Below are 23,746 nucleotides of genomic sequence, written 5' to 3'. Positions count from 1 at the left end.
TAAAGCAACTAAATGGATATTTAGTAAACTCGAGTTGTATTTAGGGGAAATATTTCTAAGGGTAAAATAGATAGCTCCTAACTTAAGTATTCCTCGTTTTGATCCAAGGGGGTTTGAGCATTCAAATTCATCAAAAAAAAAGCTGGATCTGAACTGCATGTCTTTGTTTTGAGAAGAGCGCATGATTCTTAAAGAATTCTCCATCGTGTATGTCATAAAGACAATTTGGTCTTTGTTGTGAATCTCTCGTCATCATATCTTTAATGTTAGGGTGCTTATAAATGGACTGTAATGTCTCAAGAATTGGTATATATACAAATTTATCCTTAACAATGGTTTGGGCATAAGTTCCAGTTGTTCTGTTACGCCGTGTAGCAAATCTTGTTCCGAGAACATATTCAACAGGATATATTTTTTCCCCATTTCTCTGAAAAGTACTGCATTCTCTTGCTCTCAGTGTTTAATGCCACAAAAGGATTTTGCATTTTTTCAAAACACTGATCAATTTGAGACTCAACAGCACTCTTTATGGGCTCCTCTAAAGATTTTTCACAGATTCTTGAGTTTGACTATGAATGTCTCCAATCACTTCTTCTAGAGCACTAACAACATAGTTAATAGTTGTCTCTGCGACACCAGCAACTTTAAGTTCAGCTACCACTGTTGCACAACTGTTTACTATATTTGTTTTTAAGAGTACAGACTCACAAGGTGAATTTTGATTTGGTAAAACACCTACATCCCCTAATGAAATGGAGTTGGTGGTGGATGAGCTTTCACCATAATCGGTGCGTGAACTGTCAATTGCACAACACTTGCTGAGATGCTTTCGTAATCCAGAAAAACTATGGTAAACATGTGAACAACCTCTTAGAGCACATTTTAACTTCAGACTTTTTCCTGGACAAAGGCCATGAACTAACTTAAAGTGCCTTATAAGGGCATTGGCACTAGCATGCCCCCTTTTACAAATGAAACAATTCATCTGCTCACTGGAGCATTCTAGCTCTCAACTCAGCCACTCTGGGATTCACCTTGGTGGTTTCAACATCTATGTCATAGACAGTGGTTTGCAGAAAGCTATACACATTGGTCAATTCCTGACAGTATGAGGTGCCAAAGACAAAGTGAGCTTTGAAAAGCTCATCAACACAGGCCAGTGAATTAGAGGCCTTACAGGGTAGAGCATGTTGGTCAATTACAATAAAACAAGACTGGACCCTACTTCTCTTCGGCCCAACAACAAGTAGATATGGCTGGAGACTCTCTCCAATGCTATCCAAGTGTCCTTGGATACTGGTTCCGGTCTGTAAAAGAATGAAAACACATTAGTGCCAATGTGACTTAACAGATAAAGTCAATATACAGCATGAATAAAGATACAGTGATGTCTTCCACCAAGTTTCTCTATTACATACTTCCAACAGATTGTTACTAAGTATGTGTTAAGTAGAAAATAATAGCACAAGAACAATAATTTAAAGGACAGGTGATCTTTAAGAACCTGTATGAGAAGTAAGCATGTTCAAGGTCACATAGTAACACGACATTATGAACTAGTGTCATTTGATCAGCTTCATCAGTAGCTTCACCTTGATGAATTTCACAAGACAATCACATGCTTGTCTAGCTGAGATTTTTCCCGGTCTTTTGCGGCCTTGACTTGAGGGTGGCAAAAGGTGAACCAGCATCAGAATGGAAGACATATCGCTGTCCCAACCTGGAGACACGGAAAACAAAATAAACAAAAAAATAATAAAAAATAGGCTTTTAGGTTTGGTTTTTAGGTAGAAGGGGTTGAACATACCCTCCTACTCATTTTAACTTAACTTCAACTTGGATGATGTGCTGGTATAAATACATTAACCACTCCAGTACCTTAGTTTATACTGCACACAGATTCAGTATTAACAGCACATTCATGGCCAAGTCTTGATGACAACAGATGTGTGGATGAATTAAGGTGAAACCTCTACAGATACTGAAATGCGGTCATACAGTTAAACTTTATCTACAACATGTCAACCATGCGTCCCAAATGAAAACAATTTCAAACTGTAAATCTGCAACTCCTGTACTAGGCCTTTGAGAAAAAATCAGGGTAGAAATGTTAGAGAAACAGGTAATTATCATTCTAACAGTTTACCCATTGCAAGTCTGTGTTGCATAACTTGCATATGAATCATGCATGTCTAATGGGTAAAGTTGTGACCAAAATTGAAACTCTATATATCTGAATAAAGCTATGCTTTTCATGAATGCATAACTTCCTCTAAAACAATTTAGGGTATAGCACAATAGTTACCTTCTTCAACTTCAGTGGCTTCAGCATTTTGGATGAGGTCTTGGAGCTCACTAGTCTGTGTGAGGCCACGGCTCTGTGCAATAACCTGTGGTTTTATGTTGGTAGACCACTTCTCCAACAACTTTGCAGAGGTCGCATCACCAAATAGAAGTCCAAAATCTTGATCAATCTGTACAAAATAACAAAGATAATTAAAGTAGGTACCACAGTAGGAACTCACTTTGTTTACCTAACGAGTCTGTGTTACTGCAGAACAACAATAGCACTTGATTTCATATTTGTTTGTTTGTTTAAACAATTGAAGTCTCACATACCAAGCCTGGTATATCCATGAATCGCGGGAAAATGGATAGAATATCAGGTGCCTCTTTAGGGTCGTGCAGCATCTTCTGGCGATAGGCCAGTGTTAACCTCATCTTTTCCTTTACCACTGCCTCATCACCTGTATGCTTCATCAGGGCAATTGCTTCCTGACACTGACGTTCATCATTCAACCAGCTGTCTTCTTTGTAGGGATCCCTGTCAGCAGTTGGCCCACCTGAAAGTGTTTAAGACAATATGAAAACCACATTTGTAGTCCCTTTTCTTTCCAAAGCACAACATACCAACACTAGATACATGACAGGAAATAACATGGAAAACATGCATATATCCTAGAGTGACATTTAAATTTGCCCAACGCTGATGATTATGCAAAGCATGTTTGCATTTAAAAAGAAAAGCGCTTATATACTATGTAACTCTTGACCTCATTCACAATATGACTTAATGACAGACCAATTTGGAACAAAAGAATACTTCAAAGACAAGTCACAAATGTTAAGATGAGTAAAATAATCAAGTTGTATGTTCATTTGAAAAAAAAAAAAAAAGTTATTCAAGCCTTGCAGCCAAGCTAATAAAAGCACTGACTAAACATCAAATATTGCACCTGTCTGTGGTTGCCGTGGGCGTTTCATCCGTCCCTCTGATCCTTCTTTCTGCAGCGTTTTAATTCTCCATGCCAAATATCCACTTCCATCTTCTGCATTGTAATAATGCTCCTATGACCAGAACAATACACAGACCTAGTTGTTATACATTACACGACTAAGGAAATAAATGCCGTATCAATTATAATGTAGATAATCTTTACTCTGAAATATACAGAGTATATCCTCCTCCTGTAAATCAAAAAGATTGAGAGGCAAAAGCTACTTACATAACCAAGTTTGCTCCTGGGGTCAGCCAAGTATGGGAATAGGGAGATGATTCCCTTCGCATATTCTTCCTTCAAACGTCGGGAAGGGCTTGTTCTACACACATAAACATAAACCAATTACAACCCATAACATCATAAACATCAATTTACAAATTACTGTATGAACAACCTACCCATGTTCATTTGTCAAATGTGCTACCAAGATTTCCACCACGTCACGTCTTCTGCCATCTGACAGACTTTTAGTGCGAGCGTATTCATTTATGACCTTCTCGCCTCCAGGGCTGCTCTTTAGGATATCTTCGACCATCTGGAGAGGGAAATGATGTAATATTGAGCAGAGATGAGAAATTAACAACTGACAAGAGTATATAGTTCCAAATATCTTTACTATTTAAGTAATTCTATATAGATGTAATTCAGAGGCAAGATTGGTGATCCTTACTTGGGCAAGACGACGTTCCTCAGCTCGATTTTTTTCAGGAGGACTTCTAATCAACATTGCTGTGTCATCAGACTCTGATGTGCCCCCAGCATCTCCTAATGAGCTTGAGCTTAAAGAATCTTCAATATAAACCATATCAATGGTCTGATTATCTGTTCATACTACTTTGATAGCATGCTACACAGCTATTAAGAATTAGTCCAATAGACATATTAGCCTGTGCAAATCAGTGAATTGGTGAATATTGCTGAGAATAAACACAAAACATAATAAGCATGTCAAACAACTTACCATCAAAACTTGCTGTGCCTGGGATGAAAATTTCTAGGACACCAAGGTCTGGTCGTGTCAGCAGATATTCAAATGCTTCCTCATCAACTTCTGTCTTCGAGTCATCAAAGACTTTAACGTCCATTGTAGGAAGATCAAATTTCTTGGCAACTGAAGGAAGACAAACCACTGGCAAATTGACAAAGGACAGCAATGCCAAAAAACACAAACAGTTATTTTTATACCCCATAAGATACAATCATACACTTATTTTATTACTATTAAAAACTATTTTTTCAGAGGGAAAATTATTAAAGATTTTAACAATGTTAAAGTTTGTTATTTCTCACCACATTCCAAAAACATCTGAAATGTAAAAGGTGTTGGAGAAAAAATATATTTCTTGCTATCTTTGAACTTCACTCTGACAACATTGTTGGTTTGCATCCTGAAGGAACCAAAAAGACAAAGTTAAACAAAAGGCGATAACACTCACAATCAGATGAAAAAAAGAACATTCGTTAACCCTTTAGAATACTGTTCGGTCATTAATGAATAACTACACAGGAACAAATGAGTAATGCACTATTAACATTCTAGTAACTACTATTAACTAACAAGAAATTCTGATTAACGAATTAGTAAGAAATAGCGTTCAGTTGAATGAGGTAGTTCACTATTAGCTACTCAATAACTATTTTTTCATACCTCCCAGAGGACTACTAAGAACTACTGTATACAAGTTCATAATTAATGTGAATAATGTATAATATAAGGTAATGGTAACCCACTAGTAATGACTCAAGTATTACCAAATCCATCTGAAAGAATTACTATTCAAAATCTTACTAAAATCTCAAAAACTTCAGTCATTACTAGGGGGTTATCATGCTTTTCACTTTATAATACTGATCCAAATAATAAGTAGTTCCTTCTGAAGGATGTAGTAGGGTAACACTTGAGTCATTACTATCCAAAACCTTACAAAAGACTCAAAAGTTTACAGTGACTTCAGTCAATATTAGGGAGTTATCATGCTTTTCACTTTAGAATACTGATCAAAATAATTAGTAATTCCTTCTGAAGGATTTGGTAATACTTGAGTCATTACTAGTGGGTTATTTGTTCCTGTGTTTCCCATTATTCATTAATGACGGAACAGTATTCTAAAGTGTTACCGAACAGGCATTAGTGCACTACACAACATGAATTATCTTTGTTCACTAATGTGTTTTTAATTTGTAATAACTGTCTAATAGTTCTGTTAAGGCATGGTGCTCAATGCTCACCCACATAAAAATTGCCTCCAGCAATCCAATTAAGGCTAACGTTAACTTAACTCTTTACAGAGTCAAGTACATGTGGTGCACAACTCGAGCCGCTAGTCACAATAGTTTAGTGGACAAACATTTGATAGGCAGCTAGCTAGTTTCACTGTTGTCAATTAATGTTCATGTAATCTATATGTTAGCTTTTTGCTTTCAATATAACTTTGCTTAACTTAGTTCTTGAGGCCAGCTTAAATTAAGGTTAGGCTATGTGTTTGCCTCCACAGTGAAGCTAACATTAAATTAGCTAAAGTAGGTTTTAGTAAAGTTTTGGTGCACCACAGCATCTAACAAGTGATTAGTGAATTTTCCTCATTAGCTAGCATTGTGTCGAGCACTAACGTTCACGTTAAACTTCGCATCAAGTTAACATGAGAAAGCTATCTCTATAATATTCAAAAAAACGTGGCAAACTGATCTCAAAACAGAGGCGAATATTATGAAAATGAATAAGACTTTGAAACTTTACTTACTTTAACATCCAGTAGAAGCGCAACTTCTCTTCTAAACCCACAAACGGCAGCGATCGCGATGGCCGTGACGAACAGTAATGGCGGATAAACTAAACTTTGGGAGGATAATTTTGGGGAGGAGTCACAGTTACTCTTTAATTTCGCTCCCACTCTACTGACACATTTTACTCTGTACACTCAAAATAGAGCAAAAACAACTATTTTTGAGGGGGAAAAAATTAACTCTGGAAAAACTACTCTGCCATTTTTCCTGTGTGGGCTCATTTAATATCATACAATATTATGATCCTTAATCTCTTTGTTGTTTGTGCCATTTTTTCCATTTCTTTTTAAATAGTCTATGTAAAACATTATGAAACCAGGAGAGGTGCGAAATCATTAACTACAATTTCGTGTGTTAAATGTGTTGCTGCTCATAAGAGTTCTCTGAAGATGACACGCCACTCGCTCTTCTTGATCATGTTGCCGGAGTAAAACAACACGTGAGCATCTCTGTAAATGACTGACAGGTTGATGATGACATGCCCAAAGGATCTTTTGCGGATGAGGTTTGGAGAGCGCACTTCTCTCGCTGATGACTGTACTAGCGCTGCTGTGAATATAAGCAAGAGTAGACAATACTTTGATGTTCCTTTTGAGATACGAGAGATTTTTCTCCACCGTCTTAATACTGGCAGCGAATACCTTAACAATATCATCAATCACTTGGAGTGGAGGGCAGCGCTCGCGATCTCCATTCAACGGAGAGGCGTTAAACTGACACCCGATGTGAGCGGTGTCACCCCCGGGGAACATTAAGAATGCAGAGCTCACCTGTGGAGGATGCCAACTGCCTCTCAAGATACTTCTTTTGGTAAGACACAAAGGGAATATTAAATGTTTTGTTTTCACGCGTTGATTAAGAAACCTTAAAGCAAAATGTAATGCCTCAGAACACGTGTATGTTTTGATATCAGAGACGTTGTTGAAGTTTTCCCCCCGATTTCTTCGTATGTGCGCAGAGCACTTGGAAACATGATGACTGTTTGACACGTTCACTCAAACACTTTCATAAGATTTTGGACTGTAAACTAAAGCCAATTTCTTAAATATTTTGGCAACAATGTAATTTCAATAGCACTGTAAGGCGCACAAGATACTATTGGTAACAGTTTACCATACATTTACAATTGTTTACATTAGTTAACATTAGTTAAGAACTAACAATAAACAATAATTTTACAGCATTTATTAATCTTAGTTAATGTTAATTTCACCATATACTAAAACATTTCTAAAATCAAAAGTTGTATATGTTAACATTAGTTAATTCACTATGAACTAACAATGAACTAATAATGAACAATTGTATTTTTATGAACTAACAAAGATTAATAAATTCTGCAAAAAATATATTGTTCATTGTTTGTTCATGATACCTGATGCATTAACTAATGTTAACAAATAGTAACTTATTGTAAGTGTTACAGTACAATCTAATCTCCTTATCAAATACTTGAAGAAATCTGCTGCGTAATGGTTTTGCTTCACAAATTCAAGTGTCATTTTACAGCAAGTCGTGACTCCAGCGTGTTTGTTCAGCACTGTGTATAATTATAGACTAGAAAAAACTTACAGAGAATAACAATCATTCCTACAATCCTACAATCATTTTAGGCAAACTCTAATTACTGTAATTAAAAATTATCACAATATGCATATTGTGTATTCTTTTCTAGGTAACTTTTCAATATCTGTTGAACATCTGTTTGCAGGTGGACAAACTCTATTATGAGAAAGGGTTTTAAGGAGAAATTGAGGCCATTTGATGTTTGTCAAGCTCCCAGTCAAGATACAGCAGATGTCCTTTCAGAACGTTTGGAGAAGTTAGTATTTGCATTAGCACCTTTTTTTTGACACATAACTCAATTTGTGATGTATTTAAAAAAGTTTTTAATTCCTACAATCCTAGTTATTAAAATGTGTTGCTGGCTACTTCATTTTACAGTTTCACTGAATTCATAATTTGTATTTATATGTATATTTAGTTTACAGATGTTTATATAGAAATATGTGTGTGTATGTATGTATGTGTGTGTGTGTGTGTGTGTGTATATATATATATATATATATATATATATATATATATATATATATATACAGTAAATACAGTACTGTGCAAAAGTTTTAGGCACTTGAGATGTTTCACAAAAATATTTGTCTTAAGGTGGTTATTTATATCTTCAGCTTTAGTGTGTCAATAGGAAAAAAATCATTTTAGACTCACAAACATTACTTTTGCAAATAGAAAAGATTAGAATAGAAGAACAGGGTGCTCTGCAAGAGATGGCATTGCCCCCACAGAGTCCCCCACTGAACATCGAGTCAGTCTGAGATTACAAGCAATTGAGACAGCCTAAACAGATAGAAGAACTGTGGCAAATTCTCCAAGAAGCTTAGATCATCCAATCTGCCAACAACCAATTGGGGATGTTTTAAAGGCAAAGGTGGCCACATCAAATATTGATTTAGCTTTTTTATGTTTACTGGAATTTGTATGATGTTAACTGATAAATGAAAACTATTTATGTAATTATTTTTTGAAGACATTCTCACTATGCAACATTTTTCACAAGTGCTTAAAAGTGCCATTAACAGGTTGGCTCAGTCTCCAGCATTTCCCCATGCTTGTTAAGGTCCCTTTGCTCTGTTTAATTAGTTGGCTAAATCACCCAGGTTATACAGGAGTGTACCAAAATATGTGGACCATACCAGTTTTATTGTGGGTGGGTGGATGCTAAGAGCTTTTTAACAGTTCCATTCAGTTTTCTCCTTTTTCCCTACATAGAGAATGGGACAGAGAAGTTGGATCTGGTAGGAAAAAACCTAGTCTCCTGCGAGCTCTTGCACGATGCTTCATACAACCTTTTCTGTTATTTGGCATCCTCCTTTATATAGGCGTAAGTCTCCATATAGTTTCTGTATATGTTCCATTCTTTTTTTGTGTTTGTGAGTTCTGGGATTTGAGTGTTAATCTCTCTTAATGCAACGGCTTGGCAATTTGGTGAAGATGTGTACAACAGGATCCAAAAGCATGAAGTGTAAATTTGCTAATTGTTTGCAAATGGGTGGATATTGCTGGCTTATTGGTATGAAGTTATTTGATTCCTAGCTGTGTATTGCACAGTGCAGTGTTACTGTTTCCGTGTCCACAACTCAGAGAAGATGCTTACAGCATCTATGATGTAACCTTCTAGTAGATTTACTTTTACTTGTTTTTTTTTTTATTTATTTTTTTTTATATTTGCATGTGCTTTAAAATGTACATTTTAGCATAGATTTTCTTATAAATTTGTTCATTAAGCTTATAATATCCAGAAATCCAGACTCCAGGCATTGTATTATGCAATTGTCATGAAAATCTGAAGATTTGTGGTTTTTGTTCAGCCATTTCCATGACTGTTTTTCAGGAAGCCACAAAATCAGTGCAGCCACAGATTTTAGGGCGGATAATTGCATCATTTGACCCAGCACATGAGCCAGAGCGAGCCATGGGCTACTTTCTCGCCACGGGCCTCAGCTTGCTATTCACTGCCCGCATTCTCTTGCTCCAGCCAGCCATGTTTGGACTGCACAGACTGGGCATGCAGATCAGGATCGCACTCTTTAGCATAATCTACAAAAAGGTTTGCATCCAGTTATCACTGTTGTCTGTCCCTGATACCAGGTTTGTTTTTGCCTGCAGAATGGTTATAATGTGGACCATCAATAGCACAAAATATTCAAAAGGACAGTACATTAAATGTATGAACTTTGTCCCTTAGATTTTGAAACTTTCTAGCCGAGTCCTTGACAAGATCAGCACAGGTCAACTGGTCAGTCTGATGTCAGCAAACCTGGGCAAGTTTGATCAGGCAAGTGTGACAAGAGCAAATCACCACAGTTTTCCATAATGTTTTTCTCACATGGACCTGTGAGATTTGGGAGTTTAGAATATTGATCAAGACTACTTCTTTAAAATATATTGCTTTACAAAAGCACTACTGTACTTCTTAATTATGGACTGAAGATATTTTGATAATTTATTATACAAAGCAATGGATTTTGAAAATGCTTCAAAGAGAGCATTTCAGTGTAACACAGACTGAATGCTTTAGAGGGGAGGATGGCTGAACTCTGAAACCTCTTAGGAAGGTAGAGCCAAGGTGTTGAATATTGAAATACTCTGTAAGTGCTCTGAAGCAATTAACACCTGTATTTTATGTGGGCTGAAATGTATGGAATCAAAATGCCGTCAAAAGTATTGCGGTCACGGATCCAAAAATAATAAGTGTGAATCAAAATAATAAGCGTGAATCAAAAAATAATAAGTGCAGATAAAACAATAATAAGCGCAAAAATAAATAAAAAGCACAGATCAAAACAATAAGTACACATCAAATTAATTAGTGCAGATCAAAAAATAACAAGCATGAATCAAAATGATATAAACACATTTAAAATATGCTGCAAAAAAAGAAACAAAAGGAAAAATTAAAGCAAAATCATCAGAATTGCAAAAAACAAATCATGTTTTCCTTTATATTATATTATGTTATATTACCGTTTTTTGTGCTCTCTGACAATTTTGCTCGTATTTTTATTTTTTTGTACGCTTACTCTATAAGCTTTTCTTTGCTTTTCTTTCCAAGTTTTGCGGTTGGTTTTCCAAAACTTGTGAGTAGAGTTTCATGTAAATCAGGGGGCGTTTTGCATCCCCATTTGTCTACTAGTTCTTGATCGACAGCTCCTCCTCTAGCCAGTCATTCGATGAGAGGAAGTGACGTCACTCCAATGCGACTCAGATGGCTGCTGCTCAATCGCACGATGGTAGATGAAGATGGATAACCGTCAGTTGGTAAATCCTGGACAATCACAGGTAATTGAATATAACTATATTATATGTGGTTTATAGATACGCTGTTTGTGCCTGTTTTGAGTATTTTCTGCCAGCTCTAGGAAACAACGTGTTGTCCGAGTAGGCCATTATCATAGTTCGTTAACACATGTATCGAGCCAGCTGAATTTAGTTAGCAGAGTCTTTAGTTTAGGCATTATTTAAGACTTCCTTGTTTGTAGGTTATTGGCTGCTTATCTAAAAATTCAAGGCTGGGTTGGTGTGGACGTTTGATGCATGTTTTTACTAGCTGTACCAATGTAGTCGTGAGTTCAGAACCCAACTTAATCTACTTTTTCATGTTGCTGAATGTGCCATTGTGTACTGATCCTACGTTTGCATCGTTGGCATGGCTACAAGTAGTTTCGTTTTCCACGATACTGCAGCGAAATCAGAAACAAGTGACCAAGCGTCCCCACGTCAATAAATAATGCAATAAAGTTGGCTTGACATTGGACTTTCTTTATTCAAAAATAGTTGCAAATTTGGGGACCGTCTCTAAAGATACAGGCAACATTGGAGCATACATATACAAAACATTTACTAACATTTCCATAACAGAGTATACAACTTCAATAACATTTGAAGCAAATGACTTACAGTCATACAACCAACTCCAAAGTGTGCATGTAGGTGTCAGCAATAATGCACACCATTTAGATTTTTGATATAATAATAAAAAAATAAAAAATAAAGTCCAATTATATATAAGCATTTCTATTGTAACGTTGGTCTGCTGCCACTGGCAATGACGAAGATGATAAAATGAAGAACCCAAGTGCAATTTATTAACAAAAGTGATATCCCAAAACCGTAAATCCAAACATGAACAGAACAAAACATAAACATGGACTTGACTTGACTTGACATGACATGACATGACATGAACAATCCAACCAAAGTTACATTCAGCAATACTTGACAAAGGACAATGGAAAACACGAGGGCTTAAATACATGGACATGGGAGAACATAACCAATGAACAAACAGAACTCTAAACAAGATAATTAAACAATGAACCAATGAAAACAAGACACATGAACATGGAGGGAAAACAGGACATCATATGACTAGGGAACACATGACATGAAACAGGAACTAGAATTCAAAATAAAAGACATGATATACATGAACACCCATTAAACATTACTTCTATATTCATCAGTATTGTAATAGGCCTTGGTGTCGGGATCTGGATTTTATTTCTGTCAGCTGGCCACCAGAAAAGACACTTTTGGATATAACAAATTATTGTAATTGAGTGCATTTTTTTCCCCAAACCTTCAGTACTTCAGTAACTGTGTTTACAGTATATAAAGTTGATGTATTTTTGTGTAAATTGAATAGGCCACTCTTGTTTGGGTGAGGCACAAAGAGCCTGCAAAGCAACATACAAACAAGTATTTCCTGACTTAAGATAATAATTATGACACCAAGGCCTATTACAATAATGATGAATATAGAAATGCTTACATATAATTGGATTTATTTTTTAATTATATCAAAAATCTAAAAGGTGTGCATTATTGCTGACACCTACAGGAACACTTTGGAGTTGGTTGTATGACTGTTAGTCATTTGCTTCAAATGTTATTGAAGTTGTATACTCTGTTATGGAAATGTTTGTAAATGTTTTGTATATGTATGCTCCAATGTTGCCTGTATCTTTAGAGATGGTCCCTAAATTTTAGATTATTTGTGAATAAAGAACGTCCAACGTCAAGCCAACTTTATTGCATTATTTATTGACGTGGGGACGCTTAGTCACTTGTTTCTGATTTTGCTGCAATATTGTGGAAAAAGAAACTACATGTAGCCCTGCCAAAGATGCCAACGTATGTTCAGTACATAACGGCACATTCAGCAACATAGAAAAGCGGATCAAGCTGGGTTCTAAACTCGCGACTACATTGGTACAGCTAGTAAAAACATGCATCAAACATCCACACCAACCCAGCCTTGTTTTTTTTTTTAAGATATGCAATCAATAACCTACAAACAAGGAAGTCTTAAATAATGCCTAAACTAAAGACTCTGCTAACTAAATTCAGCTGGCTCGATACATGTGTTAACGAACTATGATAATGGCCTACTCGGACAACACGTTGTTTCCTAGAGCTGGCAGAAAATAATCAAAACAGGCACAAGCAGCGTATCTATAAACCACAAATAATATAGTTATATTCAATTACCTGTGATTGTCCAGGATTTACCAATTGACGGTTATCCATCTTCATCTACCATTGTGAGATTGAGCAGCAGCCGTCGGAGTCGTCTTGGAGTGATGTCACCTCCCCTCTTCGAATGATTGGCTAGGGGAGGAGCTGTCGATCAAGAACTAGTGGACCAATGGGGATACAAAACGCCCCCTGATTTACATGAAACTCTACTCACAAGTTTTAAAAAACCAAGCACAGAACTTAGAAACAAATGCAAAGAAAAATAAAGCGTAAGTGTACAAAAAAATGAAAATATGAGCAAAATTGTCAGAGAGCACAAAAAACAGTAATATAACCAACGAAACCATGATTTTGTTTGCAATTTTGATGATTTTGCTTTAATTTTTCTTTTTTTTTTTTTTTTGCAGCATATTTTAAATGTGTTTATATATTTTTGATTCATGCTTGTTATTTTTTGATATGTGCTAATTATTTTGATCTGCGCTTATTATTTTTTGAATCTGCGCTTATTATTTTTGATTCATGCTTATTATTTTTGAACCTGTGACCGCAACACTTTTGACGGGATTTTGATCCCATAGAAATGGTCCCCTTCCCTCGGAATGTGTAAGCTGGCTTTGAAATTTGTGAGCAAATGTGAGGAACAGGATGTAATATTTGTGTTATACCTTTTACTAATGGATGTTTTTAGATTTGTGTGGCTTTGTATGCTTGGTATAGTAGTATTTGGGTTTCACAGTTATCCTAAGAATTATGGCATCTAACTGACACATAAGGAATATGCATAAATGCCAGATGAAGGACCAAGAAGTGTATGAATTTCATATCCTGCTCTTTCAAATTGCTTAAGCCTTTAAGCTCTGATTGACTGGCAGGCCCGCCGAGAAAAAATAATTATCACATTTTTAATAACTACAGTCTTGACCAACACAAAATAGGTATTGTTTTAAAGCTTAGAAGCTGTACTTTACAACACATATAGGCATTATGACCAAAACTGAACAAGTGCTTTGAAATTTGCAGACAAATCATAAGTGTTCCGTTTTGAGAATTATAAAAAAAATTTATTTGTTGTTTTCTCCCATTTTTCTCCCAATTTGGAATGCCCAATTCCCAATTTTGCTCTAAGTCCTCATGGTGGCATAGTGACTGGCCTCAATCCAGGTGGCAGAGGACAAATCTCAGCTGCCTCTGCGTCTGAATCCATCAACCAGCACATCTTATCACGTGGCTCGTTGAGCGCATTACCACGGAGACATAGTGCGTGCGGAGGCCCACGTCATCCACCGCAGCATCTACACACAACTCACCACGCGCCCCACAGAGAGCGAACCACATTATAGCGATCACGAGGAGGTTACCCTGTGTGACTCTACCCTCCCTAGCAACCGGGCCAATTTGGTTGCTTAGGAGACCTGGCTGGAGTCACTCAGCACACCCTGGGATTCAAACTCGTGAACTCCAGGGGTGGTAGCCAGCGTCTTTACCACTGAGCTACCCAGGCCCCTCTCTGTTTTGATAATTTATTAATAATTTTGCACTATACATATTATTGTAATCAGTAAAAACATCAAACTGATCAGACAGCCATGTGTCAAATGCCACTGGAAAGCTCTCAAAGAGTAGAATACAACCAGCCTATTTGTTTTACTCACAGACAAGTACATGTCTTTAAAATACATGTTACATGTAAACAGGTGTTGCTTATAATCCATTTTTTCACTTAAAACTTCACGAAAGATAAACAGAACATAAAATATCACATACCATTATTAGAGGAGGTGATTCCCATTAAAATGAGACCACACACAATGTAACCGGATGCATACATCATTAGATAAAACACACGATGCACAATGTGCACACAGAACATAATCTGGCTAAAAACAGGTTGGCTTTCCTGGATCAGATGACTTCATTAGAAATGATGTAGAATGTTGTCCAGCATCATGGAATGCTAAACCAATCGTATTAGGATTCAGATTTCTGCAACCAGATGTGGAAGTCATCCAAATATGGGCAGAGAGGATCATTCACTCTAATTATATATGGCCACCAGGAGATGGCGCCAAGTACATGACACAGACTCAATGATGACACAAATGACACAGAATGGAACTGAATGAGTTCTTGTTATTCATGCCTGCATGCTTTGGAGAGAGAGCATATCTTTAGTCATTGTTGTATTTGCATGTGTAATGTTTTATTTGTTTGGAGACGCTTTTGGACACTTGGAGATGTTTTTGGACACTAGGATAAATTTTTTTTGTAATGCTATAACTTTTGATTGCTTTGTCATATCAACACAAAATTTTACTCAGTTACAAGTGACATGATTGGGAACAAAACAAAAGCTTTTCAAAATAAAATTTTTCAGAGCTACCTTATTTACACCCTGAGATATATAATGTCAAATGTCAAGTTCATTTTTGGCTCAGGTGTTTTTTTTAATTTTTTTATCTTTCAGCAGTTTCTTAGGCTGAGAGTCATCAAAATTTTTTGAAAAGTTTTCTTTAAAATTATACCAAACATCTGACCCTCTTTGTTTTTTCTTTTTCTTTTTCTTTTTCTTTATATATATATATATATATATATATAGAGAGAGAGAGAGAGAGAGAGAGAGAGAGAGAGAGAGAGAGAGAGAGAGAGAGAGTTATAAGCCTTTAATTATGGGCATGCCACTGAAATAGGAAATCTTTAAAAACACCTTCAGAGCTTAAAAGGGTTAAATTTCTAGGTTCCAACTCTGTGATCATTTCATTTTATGGACCTATATTATGCAAGCCACTAAAGCCAATCCCAACACTGTGAACTAAATAGTAAAGTTTAACACAATCCCAATCTTGTATTCATTGTACCATAATACATATACAATTTCTTTTGTTTTCCTTTTTGGTACAGAGCCTGGGTATGGCCCATTTTATATGGATATCACCATTGCAATGCATCCTGTGTACAGGGCTTATCTGGGAACTCATTGATGTCAATAGCTTCTGTGCGCTTGCTGCCATCTCTTTACTAGGTGTCCTGCAGGCCTTTCTGTCACATAAAATGGGCCCTTACAAGTAAGTCTCAAATTTACAGTCAGTCTACTTCCAAACACCAAAAGATAAATCTTGCCCAGAGATGCTTCCATTGCACTGTAAAACATTTTTTTTTTTTTATTACAGCATGTTTGTTTCAATTAATTTCCATAATATATATTTTTTTATTTCTACCAGATTTTATAAATTTTCAACAAAATTTTCTTCAACAATAATTACATATAAAGTGGTCAAAAAAAGGGGCAATAAAGTATCACTGCTGTGCAGTTTGTAGCTTTGGCACCACCTTGATTTCACTTTTTTTTTTTATTATGCAGCAATTGAAACAAGTCTTCATTATTGACTTCAACTGGCACAGATTTGTTTGAGAGATGTCTCTCCATGTCTTTTTTTAATTCTCCCACAGAAACACACATTCCAGTTATGATAAATGCTGGTTACACTCTTTGTTTGGAATGGTAGTTCAGTTCTGCTTCTGTAATCAAGAGGCGGGTTAGTCTTGTGCTTTTGAGAAATGTAAACAATGTTGGTCAAAGCAGCTACAGTGAAAGATTATCACACATACTCACAGTGAAGTTCAATTTAGTATGTATGCTGTCTGTGTCCAGTGCCTTCACTCATAAAACACAATTTTAGGCATTACTACCATGCTTAGTCACATGTATTAAACACCCACAGCTCATTGTAGTGGTTATTATGTACAGAACACAGAGTGCTGTAAGCACAGACAAATCATTCAAATGTTCTGCCTCCTTTTTTTTTTTTTCTCCATCAGAACACAAAAAGCAAAACTGACCAATAAGCGCTTGGCTCTGACCTCAGAGATCATGGAGAACCTGCATTCGGTGAAGGCCTATGGCTGGGAGGAGATAATGGAGACCCTTATCAAAAACATAAGACAGTAAGACCTGATGTAACACACAGTTCAAACAATGGCTGTCACTCAATAAGTAATTTAAAGGAACATTTCACCTAAAAATGAAAATTCTGTCATTTACACACTTTTCCAAACCTGTGTACATGTTGCTCTTTACAATGCAGTTACAATGAATGGGGACTGGAGCTATAGTGCTATATTCCAGTCTTCTGAATTCATTCAGTAATTTAAAGGAATAGCTCATCCAGAAATGAAAATTCTGTCATCATTTACTCACATGTTATTCCACAACCATTTGACTTTCTTTTGCGGAACACAAAAGGAGACGTTAGACAGTATGTTAGTCTTAGTAACTATTCACTTTCATTGCATCTTTTTTTACATACAATGAAAGCGATTGGTGACTGAGACTGGGAAAATGAAATTCATGGAAAAAAGAAAGTGAAACGGGTTTGGAACAAGAATTTGCTATTTGGGTGAACTATACCTCTAAAGGAATATTTGGGGTTCAACAAGTTAAGCTCAATCTACAGCATTTGTAGCATAACTTTGATTACCACAAAAGATATTTTCGACTCGTCCGTCCGTTTCTTTAAAAAAAATTAAAAAATAGAGGTTACAGTGAAGCACTTACAATGGAAGTGAATGGGGCCAATTTTTGAGGGTTTAATGTGAAGCTTTAAATTTGATAGAATCACAACTAATGTATTATTTGAGCTGTAAAGATTTTTTATTTATTTTTATTTGAGGGTTTTAGGGTTTGTTGACATTACGTAGTCATGGCAACGAAGTTGTAAAATTGGATATAACTTTACACAGAAAACATTAGTTAAAGGTAAGCTTTTTTATCACACTAAAATCATGTTAACATGCATATTGTTTATGTCCCGTGGCTATACTTTTAAAACAGTGAGTATTTTAATGTTTCAACTATGTAATTTCTTTATTATGTTCCTCTGCCTAACTTGTTAATGTACTGTAGGCTTGTGTAAATAGGATGTAGATATCACACAAGAAATCAGGTTTTTTTTATACAATATGTGCAATAATCTGTTAATGCATAATATGGCATCAACTTATTTGAACATTAGAAGGGTTGTACACAGTAGGATCATGAGTGCACACAGTTTTTATGTAAATCAGAAATGGATAAATTAAGTTATATATAAAGATACAGTCTCTACCAATTTCTCGTGTCATAAGATCATGTGACTGGACAAAGCACTTCTCTTAAACTGTTCCTTTTGTTGGAATTGTTCCCATCAGTGCAAACCAAGCTAAACCTTTATTGCACAGCTTGTGCTAGTCCAGGAACAAAGTGCAATGATATTAGAGAAGTTTACATGATTCATATCAACCACATGGGTAGAGACCGCTGAAGTTCACCTTGACTTTCATTCCATTCCAACACAAGACAATTACAAATTGTTTGTTATTAACAATTTTTATTGATTCCATTCATAATACAAACAAACACAACATAAAATACGGAATCAAATTATATACATTAAGCCCCTTCCCCTGAACATCCCCCACCCGACACAAACACGCATTACAGTGGTCACCAACAATTAGAACATAAAAATGTAAAAAATTTAAAAACATAAAAAAAGTATACCTTCAAAAAATAACAAGAATGCACATACAAATCTAAACTACAAGTCCCTCTCCACTGCCTCTCCCCGAGAACCCTCCAAAAAAGCAAAATATCCACCCCACTTCCTTTCAAACAAATCCCATTTTCCCAGCCTTCTATAAATCACTTCTTCGAATGCCGCCACCCCACCCATCTCCCCGCACCACTCCCGAAACGAGGGTACCCCAGCCGACATCCATCACCTGAGGATGATCCGTCTGCCGATCATAACTCCGGCTAGGACCCAACTTTTTAAATGTCTATCCCCAATATTAATGACCACCCCATCGCCTAAGATACAGAGTCTGGGGCAAAATGAAAATTGAGTGTCCAGTACGTCACACATAAAGCTCTGAACCCTCAACCAAAATTCTTGGATCCTAACATAAAAAACATTGGTTGTGTTCCCGTTTTCTGTTTAGCATTGCCAGCAGGTGGGTGTGTCTTTAAGACCAAACCTATACAATCTAGAAGGGGTCCAATAGAATCTATGTAAAATCTTAAATTGCATCAGACGCACCCTTGCATCTCTAGATGTAGACTTGACGTTTTTTAGAATCCTAGCCCACACTCCCTCCTCCAATACCAAGTTTAAATCTTTCTCCCATAATCTCTTGAGAGAAGTTGAAGCTCCGTCCCCCAGACTCTAAATTAACAGGGAGTAATACACTGATGCCTCATGACCTTTTCCAAAAGCAGTAGTCACCACTTCCAGAGTATCTGCCACTTTAGGGGGGGTGTATGCTACTCCCAAAAATAGTAAAGAGCAGGTGGCGCAGCTGTAAATACCTAAAGAACTGAGAACCATATTTTCAAAGGATCTCAACACTCCATTCTTCTATAGGTCACCGAGCGTATTACAATACTACAAGCCCTGTTTGGGCCACTGGAAGGCACCTGGCTGAAAAGCCATTATTGGGCAGTACGCTGTTGGAGCCAAAGCTTCTGATTTAGACCAATTGACTCTGTATCATGAGAACTTAGAAAAGGAATTAATAATTCTGTTGAGGCAAGGCATAGATCTAGTGGGGTCGGAGACAAATAATAAAATATCATCTGCATAAAGCAAAAGCTTATGCGCCATACCTCCCACCACCACCCCTGGAAAATCATCTTCCTTTCTTATTGTGGCTGCTAATGGTTCCAGGAAAAGACAGAACAATAATGGGGAAAGAGGGCAACCCTGCCGGGTGCCCCTATCCAGAGTAAAATAATCAGAAATTAATCCATTTGTTTGTACCGCTGCTACCGGGTGTCTAGAAAGTAACTTAATCCATCCAATAAAAGTATTCCCGAACTCATATATTTCCAAAACCTTAAAAAAATAATCCCATTCTACCATATCAAATGCCTTTTCGGCATCAAGTGAGATGACAGCGACCAGAGTCTGATCATTTGCCACTGACCACATGATATTGATGAAACGCCTAATGTTATCAGAAGAGCTGCGGCCCCGAATAAACCACACCTGATCTATATGTATAAGAGATGTCATAACTTTACTTAATCGGTTAGCCAAAATTTTCAGCTCTGCCTCTGCACTTTTTTTTTTTTAGTAACAATTTTATTGATTCCAAACATAAAAACATACAAACACAACATAAAAATCGGAATCAATTATTCCGATTAAAACCCTTCCCCCGAACATCCCCCCACCCCACACCCGACACAAACATGCACAACTGTGGTCACCAACATCTAGTGCATCAAAATAAAAAAATAAAAAAATTAAATAAAATAAAATAAAAAAACAAGATATACATTCAAACAACATCAATATAACACATACCCAACTAAACTACAAATCCCTCTCCACGGACCCTCCCTGAGAACCCTCCAAAAAAGCCAAATAACCCCCCCTCCCACTTCCTGACAAACAAATCCCATTTCCCCAGCCTTCTAGATAACATCACCTCAAACACCGCCACCTCGCCCATCTCCCCGCGCCACTCCCTAAATAAGGGTGCCCCAGCCGACTTCCATCCCCTGAGGATGATTTTCTTACCAATCATGACTCCGTCTAGAACCCAACTTTTTAAAAAACTGTCCTCAATATCATGAGTTGTCCCAATACCCAGGATACAGAGTCTGGGGCTAAATGAAAAATCAGTGTCCAATACCTCACACATAAAGGTCTGAACCCCCAACCAAAATTCTTGGATCTTTACACATCCCCAAAAAACATGTGTTGTGTCCCTGTCTTCTGAGTGGCACCGCCAACAAGTGGATGTGTCAAGTTAGATGGCAGCGACCGGAGATTGATCATTCGCTACTGACCACATGATATTGATGAGACGCCTAATATTGTCAGAAGAGCTACAGCCTCAAATAAACCCCACCTGATCTATATGTATAAGTGATGTCATAACTTTACTTAATCAATTAGCCAGAATTTTGGAATTTTTTTTACATCTAACTGGATCAGGGAAATTGGGCGGTAACTTTTACACTCGCTTGGATCTTTCAAGGATCAGACTGATCCGGGCTTGCATCATGGTTGGAGGAAGCTTTCCGTTCTTTAATGATTCTGTATAAACTTCTAACAAAAGTGGAGCCAGTTCTGTAGCATAAGATTTGAAAAACTCGGAAAAGCCGTCAGGACCCGGAGACTTGCCTGTAGGCAAGGCCTTAATTACCTCATCAATCTCCTCCAAGGTTATCTCAGAATCAAGATCATTTTTTTGCTCAGTCGTCAGTTTAGGGAGATCTAATGGTTCCACAAAGTTCCTAATATCTTCATCAGTAGATGAAGATGTGGAACTATAGAGATCAAAGTAGAATTCTTTAAAAGCATTATTAATATCAATGGCCGAGGTAAATATTTAACTACCAGCAGATTTCACTGAGGGAATAGTAGAAAAAGACTCTCTGTGTTTTATATATCTAGCCAAATGTTTTCCTGCTTTGTCCCCCGACTCAAAGTATGATTGTCTTGCTCTGAATAACCAAAACTCCAATTTCTGTGACAAAATAGTATTATATCTATATTTCAATCAGGTCAATTCTCTGAGGCCATCAGATGACATATGGCACTTCAGCTTTGCCTCGGCACTTTAATATTTTCTTCCAACTCCACAAGTTCTTGTGCTTTGGATTTTTTTGGTGAATGAGGCATACTGTATGATCCAACCCCTAAGAACCACCTTAAGTGCCTCCCAAGCCACGCCCACAGAGGATACTGAGGACCAGCTGGTCTCCATATAAACACTGATTTCAGACTTTAACATTTGTTGGAAATCAGGATTTTGCAAAAGGGACACATTAAGGTGCCAACTATATGATTTATTTTTCTCTGTATATGGCAACACCTCTAAACTCACCAGGGCATGATCTTAGACTAAAATATTTCCAATTGAGCAATCAACAACAGATGAAATGAGGGATTTGGATATAAAAAAAAAATCTATTCTAGAATAAATCTTATGGACTGATGAAAAAAAATTTATAGTCCCTACCAGATGGGTTCAAAAGTCTCCAAATATCCGTAACACCAAGATTTTTACACATCCTGTGAAGTGTCTCTTCCATCCTGTGAATGTTGCTCTAGGGGTTTACACACATTTACTTCACTGTGATCAAGGACTGAGTCCATCAAAAGATTAAAGTCTCCTCCCAATATTATATCATGAGGGGTGCCAGCTGTTTGCAGCATCCCTTCAAGATCTATAAAAAAGCCGTGATCATCAGCGTTAGGTGCGTAATTATTAGCCAAAATTAACCTTTGCCCCTGAATTTCTGCTAAAACAATAATGACTCTTCCTAATTTATCTTTAATCTGTTTGAGACATTTGAATTGTAGATGTTTACTTATCAGTGTAATGACTCCCCTGCTCTTACTTGAGCCAGCACTAAAGAAAATATGTCCACCCCATATCTTCCAAAAATGTTCAGCTTCCTGTGGGGGAAGATGCGTTTCTTGAAGAAACACTATATCTGGAGTCCATCCCTCTAAACGCATATGAGAGTCCCTGCAACACCTTTGCCATCAGATTGCTCAAGTCCGGTGTTTCAATAAATATTTTGTGAAACAGAATTACATAACAGAAAATAATCTATACAAAAAACTCCTGCCAATAGGCAGAATAAACACAAAGAACATGTAGATTCATTCACAAAACTGTAGGAAGGTGTGTTCCTCCACAAAACAAGCTCCAGCCTCTGGGGTCTGAGTAGATCAGCGAGTAAAGGCGCTGACGTTGGCGTGCTGAGTGACTCCAGCCAGGTGTCCTAAGCAACCAAATTGGTTCAGTGTCTAGGGATGGTAGAGTCACATGGGGTAACCTCCTCGTGGTCTCTATAATGTGGTTCGTTCTCGGTGGGGCGCGTGGTGAGTTGTGCGTGGATGCCGTGGTGGATGGCGTGAAGCTTCCACACGCATTATGTCTCCGTGGTAACGTGCTTAAGAAGCCATGTGATAAGATGCGCGGGTTGATGGTCTCAGATGTGGAGGCAACTGAGATTCGTCCTCTGCCACCCGGATTGAGGTGAGTCACTACACGTCACTTACAGCACATTGGGAATTGAGCATTCCAAATTGGGGAGAAAAAGGGGAGGAATAAAAACAAAAACAAGCTCCAGCCTCCAGTGGGACCAGCACAAAAAAAAAAAAGTTCAGTTTCCTCAGACAGTCAAACGAATGTTCAGTGAGCCGGCTGTTCATAAATGCAGCAGATGACCTAATCCTTCCAACGACCTGCACAAAATACTCCACAAAACAAACTCCAGCCAATAGGAGGCATGAGCACAAAGAACAAACAGATTCATCCACAACTGTTCCGAAGGAGTGTTATTCCACAAAAAAAACTCCAGCCGCTAGGCAGAACCAGCACAAAAAGAAAGAAAACAGGTGCCCAGTTTCCTCGAACAGTCAAGTGTATGTACAGCGAGACGAGCTGACTTGGGGACCACAGTCCATCGATTTTATGAAAGACATTTCTTGTTGTGGGCATGTAAATATTTTGCGGCCATCCTTAGTATCTATTCTCAGTTTTGCCAGAAACATCAGTGCAAAAGCGATCCTCCATCGATGCAAGAGTTTCTTGAAGGAGTGTTACTACACAAAACAAATTCC

At 37.2% G+C, this 23,746-nt stretch overlaps 2 protein-coding genes across 3 annotated transcripts in view; one reads left to right on the top strand and one right to left on the bottom strand.

The window, feature by feature from the left end:
• Window positions 1–81: 81 nt before the first annotated feature.
• LOC127455664 (uncharacterized) lies at window positions 82–6,159 on the bottom strand. Of its 2 annotated transcripts, none has more exons than XM_051723689.1 (11): window positions 6,023–6,159; window positions 4,572–4,669; window positions 4,243–4,410; window positions 3,952–4,070; window positions 3,680–3,816; window positions 3,507–3,600; window positions 3,237–3,348; window positions 2,620–2,843; window positions 2,306–2,474; window positions 1,593–1,720; window positions 82–1,307 (listed from the first exon to the last, which is right to left on the bottom strand). In XM_051723689.1, exons 1-11 carry the CDS (start codon window positions 6,028–6,030, stop codon window positions 990–992), a joined length of 1,575 nt encoding a protein of 524 aa, XP_051579649.1. In that variant the 5' UTR covers window positions 6,031–6,159; the 3' UTR covers window positions 82–989. The 2 variants fall into 2 exon arrangements, with proteins under 2 accessions (XP_051579649.1, XP_051579650.1); XM_051723690.1 differs by having other exon boundaries at window positions 4,243–4,392; window positions 6,023–6,156.
• Window positions 6,160–6,737: 578 nt separating this feature from the next.
• Window positions 6,738–23,746, top strand: part of LOC127455661 (cystic fibrosis transmembrane conductance regulator-like) — a 53,357-nt gene continuing 36,348 nt past the window's right edge. The window contains 7 exon segments of the mRNA XM_051723686.1: window positions 6,738–6,875; window positions 7,777–7,887; window positions 8,850–8,961; window positions 9,472–9,687; window positions 9,826–9,915; window positions 16,020–16,183; window positions 16,938–17,063. Coding sequence (XP_051579646.1) covers window positions 6,823–6,875; window positions 7,777–7,887; window positions 8,850–8,961; window positions 9,472–9,687; window positions 9,826–9,915; window positions 16,020–16,183; window positions 16,938–17,063 — 872 coding nt within the window. The 5' untranslated portion in view covers window positions 6,738–6,822.

Source organism: Myxocyprinus asiaticus, chromosome 18 (assembly GCF_019703515.2).
Source record: "Myxocyprinus asiaticus isolate MX2 ecotype Aquarium Trade chromosome 18, UBuf_Myxa_2, whole genome shotgun sequence".
Lineage (NCBI taxonomy): Eukaryota > Metazoa > Chordata > Actinopteri > Cypriniformes > Catostomidae > Myxocyprinus > Myxocyprinus asiaticus.
The sequence above is the reverse complement of the archived record's forward strand: the minus strand, read 5'-3'. Positions and strand labels throughout refer to the sequence as shown.